Genomic DNA, 13991 nt, shown 5'->3' with positions numbered 1-13991 from the left:
AAAATAAATTGGATATTCTCATCCCCATCTCCATCAACAGCTGATCACTTCAATCACTTTTACTTCTTTACTCAACATAATCAACAATAATGACAGTCACTGATACTGATAATCATCTTATTTTTATTTTAGATCACATTTTTTTAAATGTAAACAGACTGTTAGTAATATGACAAGAATCCATTGTAAATTCAAAACCTCATTTTAAATTTATCTTCAACATGGTTTAAAAACAATGAAGTTCAAAACCAATTCTTTATCACTCAATTTTTACGGTATGTATGATTTTTACCATTTTTGTCATTACAAAAATGGAAATATAATGCCACACATACTCTGTACACAGGAATTCTTAGCTGTACATAAAATATCAACTTTGTAATCCCTTTATCCCATGATTGAGATCCCGAAGATACATGGGTTAATATGTCAATTGATATGTACAGCTATGAATTCCTCGTAGAATTCAAAATTAAGCAGGGGGTACTTGTAAAGTTGAAGGTTTGTTGGGTCCTGGAGTCATCAGATTCAAACACTGCCAGTAATCCATATTGTTCATGCAATTTTCCAACTTAAATGAAAATCTATGGGAATTGTCATAACCCTAAAGTTAAACTTTAGAGATGGAGGGGTTCTCCACTTTCAAATCATGATAAGATAGTATTTATTGCAGAAAATATTCTATTACTGACCAGATGCAATATTTACAAGACAAAACATTATGATTCACATACACACATACATACAGTTATTCATGAAGGAGCAAATCTCTGTTCATGTAAATATAGAATTGAGGCAATGTGTTGTAACCCAATGAATCTGCGTGTCATTCTCCACTCCCAGGTAGAGATATCAAACACCACAAAACATTCCACCAAAGCCGTTATGCAGCTCTTGTCAATAGAAACAGCCTATCACTAACATATGCCAATGGTAAAGTACCCGGAATGCCAATTGTGGGCGTACCTTTGACATAGTTTAAGCTAGCATATAAATATACATTCGCATATCAGGTAACCTAGAATCAAGTTCTGGTATCAAACTTGAATATATTATTTCACAGCTTAGTATCTGTTATACATGGTTCTTACTAAGCAAATCTACGATATGAAATAAATAATTTTGCTTACTTGTCATGTTATTTTTAAAACAGTATTTGGGACGCATGCCAAATTTTCATGGTAAATCTGCCATTTTAAAATTTAAAGAAAGAATTCTGCTTTTAAATCTTTTACCTGCTTTTGTTTTTCGGTGCATGTCTATTTATTTAATTTCAGTTTGGAACTCTCATTCAGCTGGATAGGTCTACATCAGCAACAGGTTTTGTCTTGATTTGGTTATGTTAGATAGGTTGCTGATTTTCTTCTCAAAGAAATCCGGTTGTCACCTTAAAATTATGACAAAAGGATTTTCACTATCGCTAATATTGTTGATTGCAGATGTCAGGTGGACAGGTGGTGAATGTCACGTGGCAGGGCATGCATTGTTCTCACGTTCAGTGAATCGTGAAGCCGACCCAGAAACAAAAACGTAAACAAGAAACATTCATAAGACACACTTGGAGATCATGCATCTAGGCCTATTGTTTGAAATAAAATCTTCTGAAAAACAATACCTACCCATCCACTTTGACCGGAAATCCATTGTGATAAATTATTGTCTGCATATGTAGAAACCCAGTCAATTATTGAATCCACAATCTGGGGCATATCTTGCTCAAAACACCTCACTGCGAGGGAGCCCCCGAAAGTAAACAAAGCGACCACTCGGCCCCAGTTCACACCATCCGCGAATAGCTCATTGACAATTGCATGAAATGTTGGATACGCTGTAGTTGGCGTAATATGCAACTGATTTCCCATTTCTTCAAACTGACTCCGGTATCTCTCCTCGAATTCATCGCCTATACTACGCATAGTGTTGCAAACTCTGCTAGCCCCATTTTCCATCGCAGGTCCATTTTGCCACACGTAGCCATTTCGTTCCAGACGATATTTGACATAGTCCACAACAATATTCCGCGTATCCATTGTGTCTCCTGGATTATTATTGAAATACATTTTCACAAATCATTGCTGGATATTCGTAAATGTCTGTGGGAGCTTCACACACCATTACAGAGAGTAGCCGGAGCCGGTTTCCACTAGCCTTTCCTTTCCCACTAAGCCCGTCTGTCAGCTGAATGAAGCCGGTCAAAGGTCACGGGTCGAAGTTGAATCTGTAGGAGCCAATGATATTGTTGAAATTGTGAGTTACGCTGCTACTTGAATACTGACTAATAACATATCACGCAGAACATTCTAGAATCATCTGTCGAACTCGGAGTAAACACGTTACCAATGTTAAAACAATAATCTATTAAAATTGTTCCTCAAAGTGATGTTTACTTCACATATATATTGACAAACCCGGAAGATTATTCTGGTTGTATCTTTACACTCAAATCAGTATTTTCTTCTCCATTTATAATCTTCGTCAAAATCCCAATTATACATTCACAGATAAAACAGTTAACAGACAAACATGAAACCAGTCCGGTCTTGTCTCACACAATATCCGAAGAAACGTTGAAATTATGAGCCATAAGACATAAGACTGGTACCGGGGCAATCCCTTTTGTCTCTTTTTTTTTTTTTTTTAATGTGAGAGTATTAATCTATTTTAGTGAAACCACAAACCGATTCAATGAGTCATAATTAACTGCGCCTTGAATTCCCAAATTAAACAGAATAACATATATTTCCAGTTTTTCATTCCCTCCTTAACTTTATTCAGTATGATCATAATGTTTTTAGTCATTCTTAATTGCTAAGTTCACATGTCCGCGTTGTTGTCGCACGACGATTCAACCAAAGCTCAAGCAGTTATTCTGTTGCGTCATAGCAAATTGATTCAAATTTATTTAAATATATTTTAAATTTTTTTAATATCCTTCGAAAGGGGTTACTAATTTGGGCAAATAGGCAGATCTAGCAAGTTTGTTTCTATTCGTTCACCTATCACCTCGTATAAGAAAAAGTACAGCTTTATGGATAACAACTTCTGGTTTATTGCATATAGCGACGTTTCTATGTAGATTCTTACACCGTTATCAAGCTTGAGTGAGTGAGTGAGTGAGTTGGGTTTAACGCCGCTTTTAACAGTATTCCAGGTATACCACGGCTTAATGTGGGAGGAAAGCCCGAAGTGATGCAGGTCCCAGACGTTTACCACTTCGGTGAAACCCACGAGCACGGCATGGTGCTGACAAACCTAGAAACATAATCGGGGCGAACAGGGAATTGAACCCACAATCCCAAGGGACGCAACTCTGCACAGCGAATCACGGCACCTTAGACGACTGGGCCACGCATGCCCCCATCAAGCTGGTGTGTCTACAAGCAAGTGATGAGATATATATGCATGATATGTTGTGATAAGCAGATTAACATTAGCAACAACAGGTAATAGATATAAAGTAGCATACAGATATATGTTGTTAAACAAACATGCTTGTATGTTTGTTTCTAATTATTCTAAATACAAATAGACATAGCCTTGCACACACGGTACTAATGACTAAAATCTCATTAAAATCATTTTTTTCCCACTACGATCGGATACGTTTCTATGTGAGGGGCATCGCATCGGAGTAAAAACTCTGGTCTTAATGAGATTGTGATTACAACGTCCCGTCAGATACAGTCAGTCAGCCCACATTATAAACAGAGAATTTCTTTTAGAAAGCGGTTAAATGTAACATATGTTATATTGGGATTACACTTTCTTAGTTCCAGTATTTTGTCGGATGCAGTCCCACCCGGGATTCGAACCCATGCGCTCACATACTTTCTCATCATGGTTTTAGGATAAGGTTAATCTGGAAAGAGCGGGATGGTTCACATTCGTGACCAACTCGTGTTATTCCGGGACAAGTCTTCATGCAGGTTACGGAAAGGGGCGAGTGGTGACCAATGGGGTGGTTCAGTGCATTCGTGACCAACTCGTGTTATTCCGGGACAAGTCTTCTCATTCGTCACAACTCGCCTCTTTCCGTAACCTGCAAGAAGACTTGTCCCGGAATAACACGAGTTGGTCACGAATGTCACGAATGAAGTCTTCTTGCAGGTTACGGAAAGGGGCAAGTGGTGACGAATGGGGTGGTTCAGTGTTGCTTTTTACGCTCTCAAAGACAATGACATAATTAGGATGAACATGGCTAGTTTCACTATCTCAAACGATTTCGGGTTTGTATCGAAAAAGCAAATAAAATCCTGGAATTACGTCACATACGAATAGGTGCATATATCAGTTTATGTCCTGTTTGTCTAACGATACGACATTTCAAATTACAAGCTAAGAATTATTTTGTCTTTAATAAAGACTTTAATATTAACTTGAATATATACTGGTATTTGTTTTTATGTAGGGCACTTATAAATACCCAAACACTTCGTGAGTGTATTCATTGTCGAAAAATATTTTATCCGAAAACAAATATTTCGAAAACTCGTCAAGGCCCGTATGTGAAAATGATATTGGTTGCTTGACAAAATACAAAGGGAGGTGTTATTGAACTCAATATGGCCGATGAGCGCACAAAAACCGGGATGAAGAAAGAAGTGGGACCTTTACATTAAACTTTCGCTGCGCGTCCACTCCATATGCGTCGACAGACGGCCAGTGTGGGCCGAGTCATGACGAGCTAGTTGTTAGGAAACTACTACCTTAGACTTTCACGCTGAGAAGCAACATCTCTGTACTACATTAATTTGTAAATTTATCTCAAAATGCAGTACTTAACTGAGTTGTAAATGTAACCTGCTCATAGTTTTTTTTATATCTATTGCTGTTTATAACCAAACTGTCAATTTGGGATATATGAAATCAATTGTCATTGATATTTATTAGCAAAGGTGAAGGCCGGATATTTATGGATTCTATAGCTTTGTTCAAATAACAGTTCCGCCACACTTTCAGGCTATGCGCAGCGCCGTGGCAATATTGTCACAGAAAGCGTTTTTGAATACAAGCTTTTTCATTTATATGTCAATCATTTGTTTGTTCTTCAGAGTAGATTGTTGGCATTAGTGTGTTTGTCATCCATCTTTCCAATGACTAGATTTCCTGTTTTTATCAATACCGACTAACTGACAATATTCCACCTTAGTTGGTTGTATGTTTTGTTGTTTAACGCCGCACTCAGCAATATTCCAGCTATGTGACGGCGGTCTGTAAATAATCGAGTCTGGACCAGACATTCCAGTGATTGATATCATGAGCATCAACCAAGTCAGCGAGCCTGACCACCCGATCCCGTTAGTCGCCTCTTACGACAAGCAGGGTCGCCTTTTACGGCAAGCATGGGCTGCTGAAGACCTATTCTACCCTGGCTCTTCACGGGTCTTACAACTTAGTGAGTGAGTTGGATTTAACGCCGCTTTAACAGTTTTCCAGTTATACCACGGCGTGTCAGCTTAATGTGGGGGTAATATTTTTATAGTTAAAGTTTGTATGTTTTTCATACTTCTTTTGAAAGAGGATTTCTACATTCCTTTGAAAGCCTTATAACATGTAGATAATGGAATTGAAAGCATCGTTGTGTTCAGAAAGCACGGGATTCATTTCCAATATATATGCTGCTGTGATGTTTCCTTTTCATGCCTGTTTGTTTGTTTGTTGTTCTTTAACGCCGCACTCAGCAATATTCCAGCTATATCACGGCGGTCTGTAAATAATCGAGTCTGGACCAGACAATCCAGTGATTGTTATCATGAGCATCGATCCACGCAATTGGGATCGATGACATGCATTAACCAAGTCAGCGAGCCTGACCAACCGACCCCGTTAGTCGCCTTTTACGACAAGCATGGGTTGCTGAAGACCTATTCTACCCCGGATCTTCACGGGTCACTTTTCATGCAAAAAGTGTGATCAGATGCATATGTTAGGGGGTCAGGCTTTATATGGATCTCACCAGACATATTAACCTCAGCATATTGTGGATATGATGTTAACTGTCTATAGCATTGTCTATAGCATAAGGCATCTCTCTCTCTCTCTCTCTCTCTCTCTCTCTCTCTCTCTCTCTCTCTCTCTCTCTCTCTCTCTCTCTCTCTCTCTCTCTCTCTCTCTCTCTCTCTCACATAGAGTTCCCTTCACAACAAATGACTCACAACCACACCCGGAAACGTCCGTAGCCATATCCGCGACGGTCTGTCATATGTCCAACGTGTCATGATTTTGTCAGTTTGTAACGGAACAAATACACCTGAAGAGGACACATTTACAATCTAGACACGTTGTTCTAGATAAACACGGAGCACGGGGTCTTGAGTAGAGGTTGAGTGGGGTTTAACGCGCGCGTGCGTGTATGTGTGTCCAAGTACTAGTCCGGACTAATGCCGATTTTATAGTCCACTGAGATACCATGCCACAGTTTCACATTAATACCCCACTTAGACACTTGTTTTATACCCTTAATGCCGAGCGTCAGATAGGGAAACAACAAGTACCATCTTTTGACGTTTTTTGGTCTGACGCGCTGTGATCCACGGGGTTGTAAAATCGTACGTGCGTTACATTAATGATATTTGAGTGACCGAGGTTACACCATTTCGATTTCTGTCACCAGGATTTCTGTCACCAGGATTACTTTGGCCAACCGAAGTAGGACATAAATCAGTTAAAATGTGCTAACTCTGGTCAATATAACGTAAATCAGTTAACATGTGCTTACTTTGGTCAACCGAAGTAGGACATAAATCAGTTAAAATGTGCTAACTCTGGTCAATATAACGTAAATCAGTTAACATGTGCTTACTTTGGTCAACCGAAGTAGGACATAAATCAGTTAACATGTGCTAACTCTGGTCAATATAACGTAAATCAGTTAACATGTGCTTACTTTGGTCAACCGAAGTAAGACATAAATCAGTTAACATGTGCTAACATTGGTCAACCGAAGTAGGATATAAATCAGTTAACATGACTGTGCTGACATTGCTCAACCAAGATTAACCTGGGTTTTACCACGGTCAACGCGGGTTCCCCCTAATTAAAATCAGATCTCAGTTCTTTAGCAACAACCGCCTCTGTGGTCTAGTGGTAGAGCGTCCGCCCGGAGGGGTCATACCAAAAGACGTAAAAACATGGTACTTGTTGTTACCCTGTCTGGCGCTCGGCATTAAGGGGCTAAAACAAGGACTGGTCGGCTCGGAGTCAGTATACTGTGTCTGAGTTGGGTATTCATGTTAAACTGCGACATGGTATCTCAGTGAGCTAGCACTATCAATCGGCATCAGTCCGGTCTAGTACAAGCAGCCACACACACACACACACGCATGTACGTCGCTATATAAGTGCAATAATCTTGGACGCGACGTTAAACCCCATTTCACCTCACCTCACACCTTCAGCAACAACTAAGATCTGATTTTATTGCGACTGCTTCACCTGTGTCGTCCAGGGTTTTGAAATCGATGGCAGGCACTGACGCTTAAGTGTCCAAGGTGTACTCTATATGGGCATTGCGAATCAGCCCTGTTGATTGCAACATCCTTTTTCCACAAAACAACAATCTCCGTTAAAGAAGTATGGGGAATAGCAAAATGTGCTGTACTCACGTATGTAGACTGAATGCTTCGCCATTCTCGTTGATGCTCGGTGTCAAGTAATACGTCGCAACATGCATATACCCACGACACATCCTGTTATGTAGCGACGAGACAGACATCTCCGACGTGGGTAAATGACGCCTTGACCGGTAACGGACCTCGGAGGTCACCGTGACCTCAGTGCGCCAAATGCTTGTCTCGCGACGAACTTACCCATCACTGTGTAACAAACTCTGTGTGTGTGTGTGTGTGTGTGTGTGTGTGTGTGTGTATGCTCGTGTGCGTGCGCGCTTATGCGCACGTGAGTGCGCTTGCGTATGTGGACGCGCCCTACTTGATCTACCATTAAATCTACCACTGTCACACACGCACGCAAACGTTGGCTCTCATTCACACACTCACGCATGCGTCGTGTGTGCGTACATCATTACATATACCACAATATACCAATACACGTACAAAAACATATATCTCTACTTATACCACTAAATATACCACCACATATACCACATATCACAACGTATAACAGCAAATATACAACATATTTAGTTACATATACCACCCATATACCACAGCATGTATCCCGCCACATATACCACAACGCATACCACCACATTTATCACTACATATACCGCTATATATATCATAGCTGATACCACTACTTTGACGGCTCTCTTGCTTGGTGTTGAACACTGATTTTATGGACGCTTCAATACCGAAAGCGAAACAACCGCACAGGGGCTCTATCCACAAATCAATCTCAGCGCTAAGGTGATCATAACTCACACGCTTTAACATAGGCTTACGACCATCTTAGCGCTGTGATCGCTTTGTGGAACGGGGCCCTGGACCATACCATGATATTGATTAAATAACTACATGGTTTTTTTTCTTGGTTTTTGTTTGGTTTGGGGTTTTTTTGGGGTTTTTTTGTGATCCAAAGTATTAATAATATCTCTGTATTTCCTCTGTATTCCGAGAATAGGCTTCCAAGGATGAAATTTTGGCAATTGTTTTATTGATAATAGTTAGTTAGCATTCAAGCACCCGAAACACCTTACAGCCATGTTAAATAGTTCTACATTCTCTTTTCAAAGATGAACACTGCTTCTAGTCGGCCGCCCATCTTGAGCTACAGGAACTATATGTGGAGTGTCAACAACTAATTTACCCGCTCCAGACTCTATACTTTCTTCATATGACTAAAGGGGCGGTCGGGTAGCCTAGTGGTTAAAGCGTTCGCTCGTCACGCAGAAGACCTGGGTTCGATTCCCGACATGGGTACAATGTGTGAAGCCCATTTCTGGTGTCCCCCGCCGAGATATTGCTGGAAAATTGCTAAAAGCGGCGTAAAAGCATATTCACTCACTCATATGACTAAAGTTAATCTATCATGCCATGACACATTAATTATTGTCACATGAACAAACTGGGTGTTCTGTAACATCTTTTGAGTAGGGCGGTCGGGTAGCCTAGTGGTTAAAGCGTTCGCTCGTCACGCCGAAGACCCGGGTTCGATTCCCGACATGGATACAATGTGTGAAGCCCATTTCTGGTGTCCCCCGCCTTGATATTGCTAAAAGTGGCGTAAAACCATACTCACTCACTCACTCTTTTGAGTAGGGGGCCCAGTCGTCTATGTTTCTAGGTTTGTCAGCACCATACCCGTGCTCGTGGGTTTCGCCGAAGTGGTAAACGTCCGAGACGTGCATCACTTCGGGCTTTCCTCACGCATAAAGCTGACACGCCGCGACATAACTTGAATGCTGTTGAAAGCGGCGTTAAACCGAACTCACTGACTCACTCTTTTGAATAGTACAGTATCAGTTGTTGACTGTGACGTAAATCTGAAATCTAGCGACATCAACACCAAAGCAGTGATAATTATAACTTGATTTCATTACCTTGACTCCATGCCTACAGTGACATCTGTCCTAATTATGTTGTGGGCGGGTAGCCTTAAGAAAAGTCGGAAATAGAACCAAGAAAAGGTGGTAAGTCTTAAACATATACTTTTGACCGAACAAGAGTTTCGTAATTAGGTGGGTATCAGAAGGGTTTCATACCGAACTGTGTCGGAAATTTTTGGGAAATAAACTCTAATATTTGCAGAAAACCTTTGACCAATCTAGCTGTAAGTGATACAAAATAAGTATCTGCTAGGAGTCTCTCCACGGGGAGACCAGCATGGGTTGCTGAGGACCAACTCTAACCCTGACTCCCCACGGGGAGACCAGCATGGGTTGCTGAGGACCAACTCTAACCCAGACTCCTCACGGGGAGACCACCATGAGATGCGGAGGACCAACTCTAACCAGATTCACCACGGGTAGACCAGCATGGGTTACCGAGGACCAACTCTAACCAGATTCACCACGGGTAGACCAGCATGGGTTGCTGAGGACCAACTCTAACCCTGACTCCCCACGGGGAGACCAGCATGGGTTGCCGAGGACCAACTCTAACCCAGACACCCTATGGAAGGAGGAACAGAACAATTGCATTTTTCTCACCCATGTTTTTCAAGGAAACACAGCATGTTCAGCCAGCAATTTGTTTTGTAAATCGTAAGGCCAATAAGAGAAGAACTCAGTGTAAATGAACAGGACATATGTCAGTCTCACCTTTTAAGGAAATATTTCTCGCACTGTACTCCCTGGTTGAACTTTGGTACAAGTACATGCGGGCGTCGTTTTCAGATCATAACTCACTGTAATATAAACGGTTCTGTGACGCTGACACCTTTATACAAGTGGTGCGGGAAATCCCACGGATTATCTTTACACCAGCGAACACACAGACGCTCAGTAACAATGACATGTGCATGACTCTGAAACTTGATGAAAACCCGGAAATCAGATAGTGGTTGTACCAGCTACACGTCACCTGTTTAATTCCATTGGGACAAAAGTCTCAGTAATCTATTTCAGTTCAATATACGAAACTAAAAGTTACCTTATCTTGTGAAAATCTATAGCATGGAGATCATAAAAAGATCCACGTATACGATGGGTGGGTGGGTGGTTAAGTGAGTGAGTGAGTGAGTGAGTTAGTGAGTGAGTGAGAGTTCTTTTTACGCAGCTGTAAGTCATCTACCCGAGGGAGTTAGCTGACTTTAATAGTCCAGTTTCCACCCTTGCCGAACAAGGATAGAATTTCTGGACTCGATCGATCGTAGCGAGACCAGTGGCGATTACGAGATATGTCCCTTCTGTATCCCTCCTATTGAAATGTTTCCACCTCTCATATCACTTGCATTTGCTTAGAACAAAATGGCGGCGCACAGTCAAGACGATCTGATCGATAATCAAGATCTTTATTGTTCTTAAACGGGTCTTACTTCGCGAAGTGCATCAAATCACGTGGGCACCTTGATTAAAAACATGAAAAGATTTGGAATATATGTTGACGTTAAATTCGCGATAAACGTGCTTTGCAAATCCTGCAATCGACCCAAATCTATCCACGGCATATTACGAACCGGATGTCGATTTCCTTACGCGATTGTGACTGGACAATGCATAGACTCGTCAGTCCAGCCAATTATATAACTCCATAATTCCAGCCTAGTTCGGCAAGGGTGGAAACTGGACTTTCAGTGTCAGTTAACTCCCGTTCCTCCGGGAAGATGCTGCAAGTACTCTCGTTACGTCACTGCGGGGACACCAAGATTTGCCTTTACATGTTAAGATCGAATAGTTGTGCGCAAGCTAGGAATAGAACCCAGGTCGTCGGGGAGACCAGCCGACGCTTTATCCACGGTGCTTCTCTAACTCCCCTGGCGAGTTGAGCCAGCTGTGTCTGTACACATACGATTTCTGGCCGTCGTAACATCCCATGAATGTCTTCACTGTACTCAACGCTGTTTAATTTTAATATGTGAGGACAACTTATAGCAACTTTCGCTTGTGATATCAGACTTCTCGATTCAGGTATCACTGACACATACATGGAAAATGTGTATATTTGGTTGATGCTAAGGTTAAATGAATAAATAGATATTAAATTTTTTTTTTCCCCGCACTTTCAACAGTATAATTGTATTTGACAGCAAAGTACGTGGGTTGACCGAAAGAACCTGGGGGCGATCGGGTAGCCTAGTGGTTAAAGCTTTCGCTCGTCACGCCGAAGACCCGGGTTTGAATCTCGACATGGGTACAATGTGTGCAGCCCATTTCTGGTGTTCTGTGCTAAAAGCGGCGTAAAACCATACTCACTCACACTTATTTCTGCAGGCATCGGAGTGACAAGGTGTTCTCTGTTGGTGACAATATTGGCTGTACCACGCTGTCATCAAGTATCTCCAATAGTCAGCCATACTGACATCGTGACACCTTTAACTGTATAAGAGTAATTTATACATTAAGGGTTGTCACAATGCCCCTTCCTTTGCCACTGCTGAGACTTGGGCAGCGAAGTTCAAGAGGAGAGGTCACGGACTGGAAGATGATCCTGAACTGCCTGGCAAGCATAATTCGAATGATGATATTGTCAGATCTCCCGTGGGGACGTTTTACATCACTAGTGAGATCCAGGCACTCGAGGCGTCATTGGCCGGAGTGTATTGACCTCGGAGAGGATAAAGTACGTATGTTTGATATGGACGTACGCACGCACGCACACACACGCACGCACGCACGCACGCATGCACACAAGCAAGTAAGCACGCACGCACGCACACAGGGATAACTATAGCTTGATTCAATGCCTTGTTTCGATCCACAAGGTGAAAGTAGCACTACGATATTCGTAAGCCTATAGTAAACTGTACAGTTACGATGTAACGTTACGAACGCTTTGACTCGGGAAAGCCTACAGTGACATATATCCTAAATATGTGGTGATTACGAAACGTCGGAAATAGAAAGAAATATTTTCACTTACAGATATAGGTGTTAAGATGATTTTAACTGGAATTATTTTTTTCAGCTAACAATAACCGAACTACAGTGAAGTACCTTGGTGGGTGTCCGAGTAGTTTCAAAAGTGTCGGTTTTACTCTTGGAAATAAACTATAATATATGCAGAAAGCATTTAAGTAATCTAACTGTAGCTGGACCCGTGAAGGTCTTTGAAGCGAGCGAGTGAGTGAGTGAGTGAGTTGGGTTTAACGCCGCTTTTAACAGTATTCCAGTTATATCGCGGCGTGTCAGCTTCATGTGGGAGGAAAGCCCGAAGTGATGCAGGTCTCAGACGTTTAACACTTCGGTGAAACCCACGAGCATGGGTATGGTAGTGACAAACCTAGAAACATAATTGGGGCGAACCCACAATCATTGGTTTCTGGCGTGCCTAAGGGACGCAACTCTGCACAGCGAATCGCGGCGCCTTAGACGACTGGGCCACCCATGCTTTGAAATGCATTTAGGAGTCGTTATAGCAATGTAAGCATTTATAATCGATTCTTTAAAGTTAAAATTGAATGCTTTCTTCACATATTATTCTTCACGCTTGGAAAAGCAGATAGATAGATAGATAGATAGATAGATAGATAGATAGAGAGATATATAGATAGATAGATAGATAGATAGATAGATAGATCTACGTAATACCCATTGCTATTGTATGGAATGAAATGTTGTGTAAATCAAACCACAGAGGGTCTTTTGGACTGATGTCAATCTTTTGTTCTGGACACGTATTAAACCCTCATTAACTAAAGCGTATATTAAACCCTAATGTTCAATAATATTTATGTTTCATTAAAATGGGTTGTACAAAGCCGTCATGAAATGCAGATATTTTTAGCATAAAATTTACACCAATGTGACATTAAATTAGGGAATTCCCCTATACTTTTCCCAGCTCCTTGTCATCAAACAGCACTTTGTTTCCTGTCATGTGCATTGACATAGCTGCATGTAGATGAAAACATCAGGTTTCTCGACTCGAATGTTTGGCGAGTCATAATTGCAAAACGCATCCCTTCTGTCGGTCATTTTGTGAAGCACTTTTGTGCTTTGTAGGTTTATGTGTAAAATACAATGTTTGTTTTATTTATCGGAACCCTGCATTTTATCGTATTAACTCATATATCTTTAGGCATGTTGGTGTAGTTACAGGTTCACACACACACACACACACACACACACACGCACGCACGCACGCACGCACGCAAAACCTCCATAAGTAACGTACTAACGGTGTATTTAAACGTTTGATACAACCGAAATTGATGGTACATTAACACAAAAATACACAACTCGATCCACACAACGTAACTCAACATACATAAACACGCACACAAACACACACACAAACACACACACACACACACACACACACACACACACACCTCGACACAGCGACGCACACAACACACACATGTCGACACACACATCACACCACATGCATGAACACACACACACACCTTGACACAGAGACACACATCTAGAC

The 13991-nt window shown here is 41.4% G+C and overlaps 1 protein-coding gene across 1 annotated transcript in view; it reads right to left on the bottom strand.

The window, feature by feature from the left end:
• LOC139464969 (bcl-2-like protein 2) overlaps positions 1-7683 on the bottom strand; it is a 35395-nt gene extending 27712 nt beyond the window's left edge. The window contains exons 1-2 of the mRNA XM_071246607.1: positions 7605-7683; positions 1620-2218 (exon numbers count right to left, since the gene is read on the bottom strand). Of these exons, the coding sequence (XP_071102708.1) occupies positions 1620-2060 (441 nt within the window). The 5' untranslated portion in view covers positions 2061-2218; positions 7605-7683. The remainder of the gene's footprint in view (positions 1-1619; positions 2219-7604) is intronic.
• Between the last annotated feature and the right edge of the window lie 6308 nt (positions 7684-13991).

The sequence above is a fragment of the Haliotis cracherodii genome, unplaced genomic scaffold, assembly GCF_022045235.1.
Source record: "Haliotis cracherodii isolate W230 unplaced genomic scaffold, xgHalCrac1.p SCAF_17, whole genome shotgun sequence".
NCBI lineage: Eukaryota > Metazoa > Mollusca > Gastropoda > Lepetellida > Haliotidae > Haliotis > Haliotis cracherodii.
This window is presented reverse-complemented; position numbering and strand designations above follow the sequence as displayed.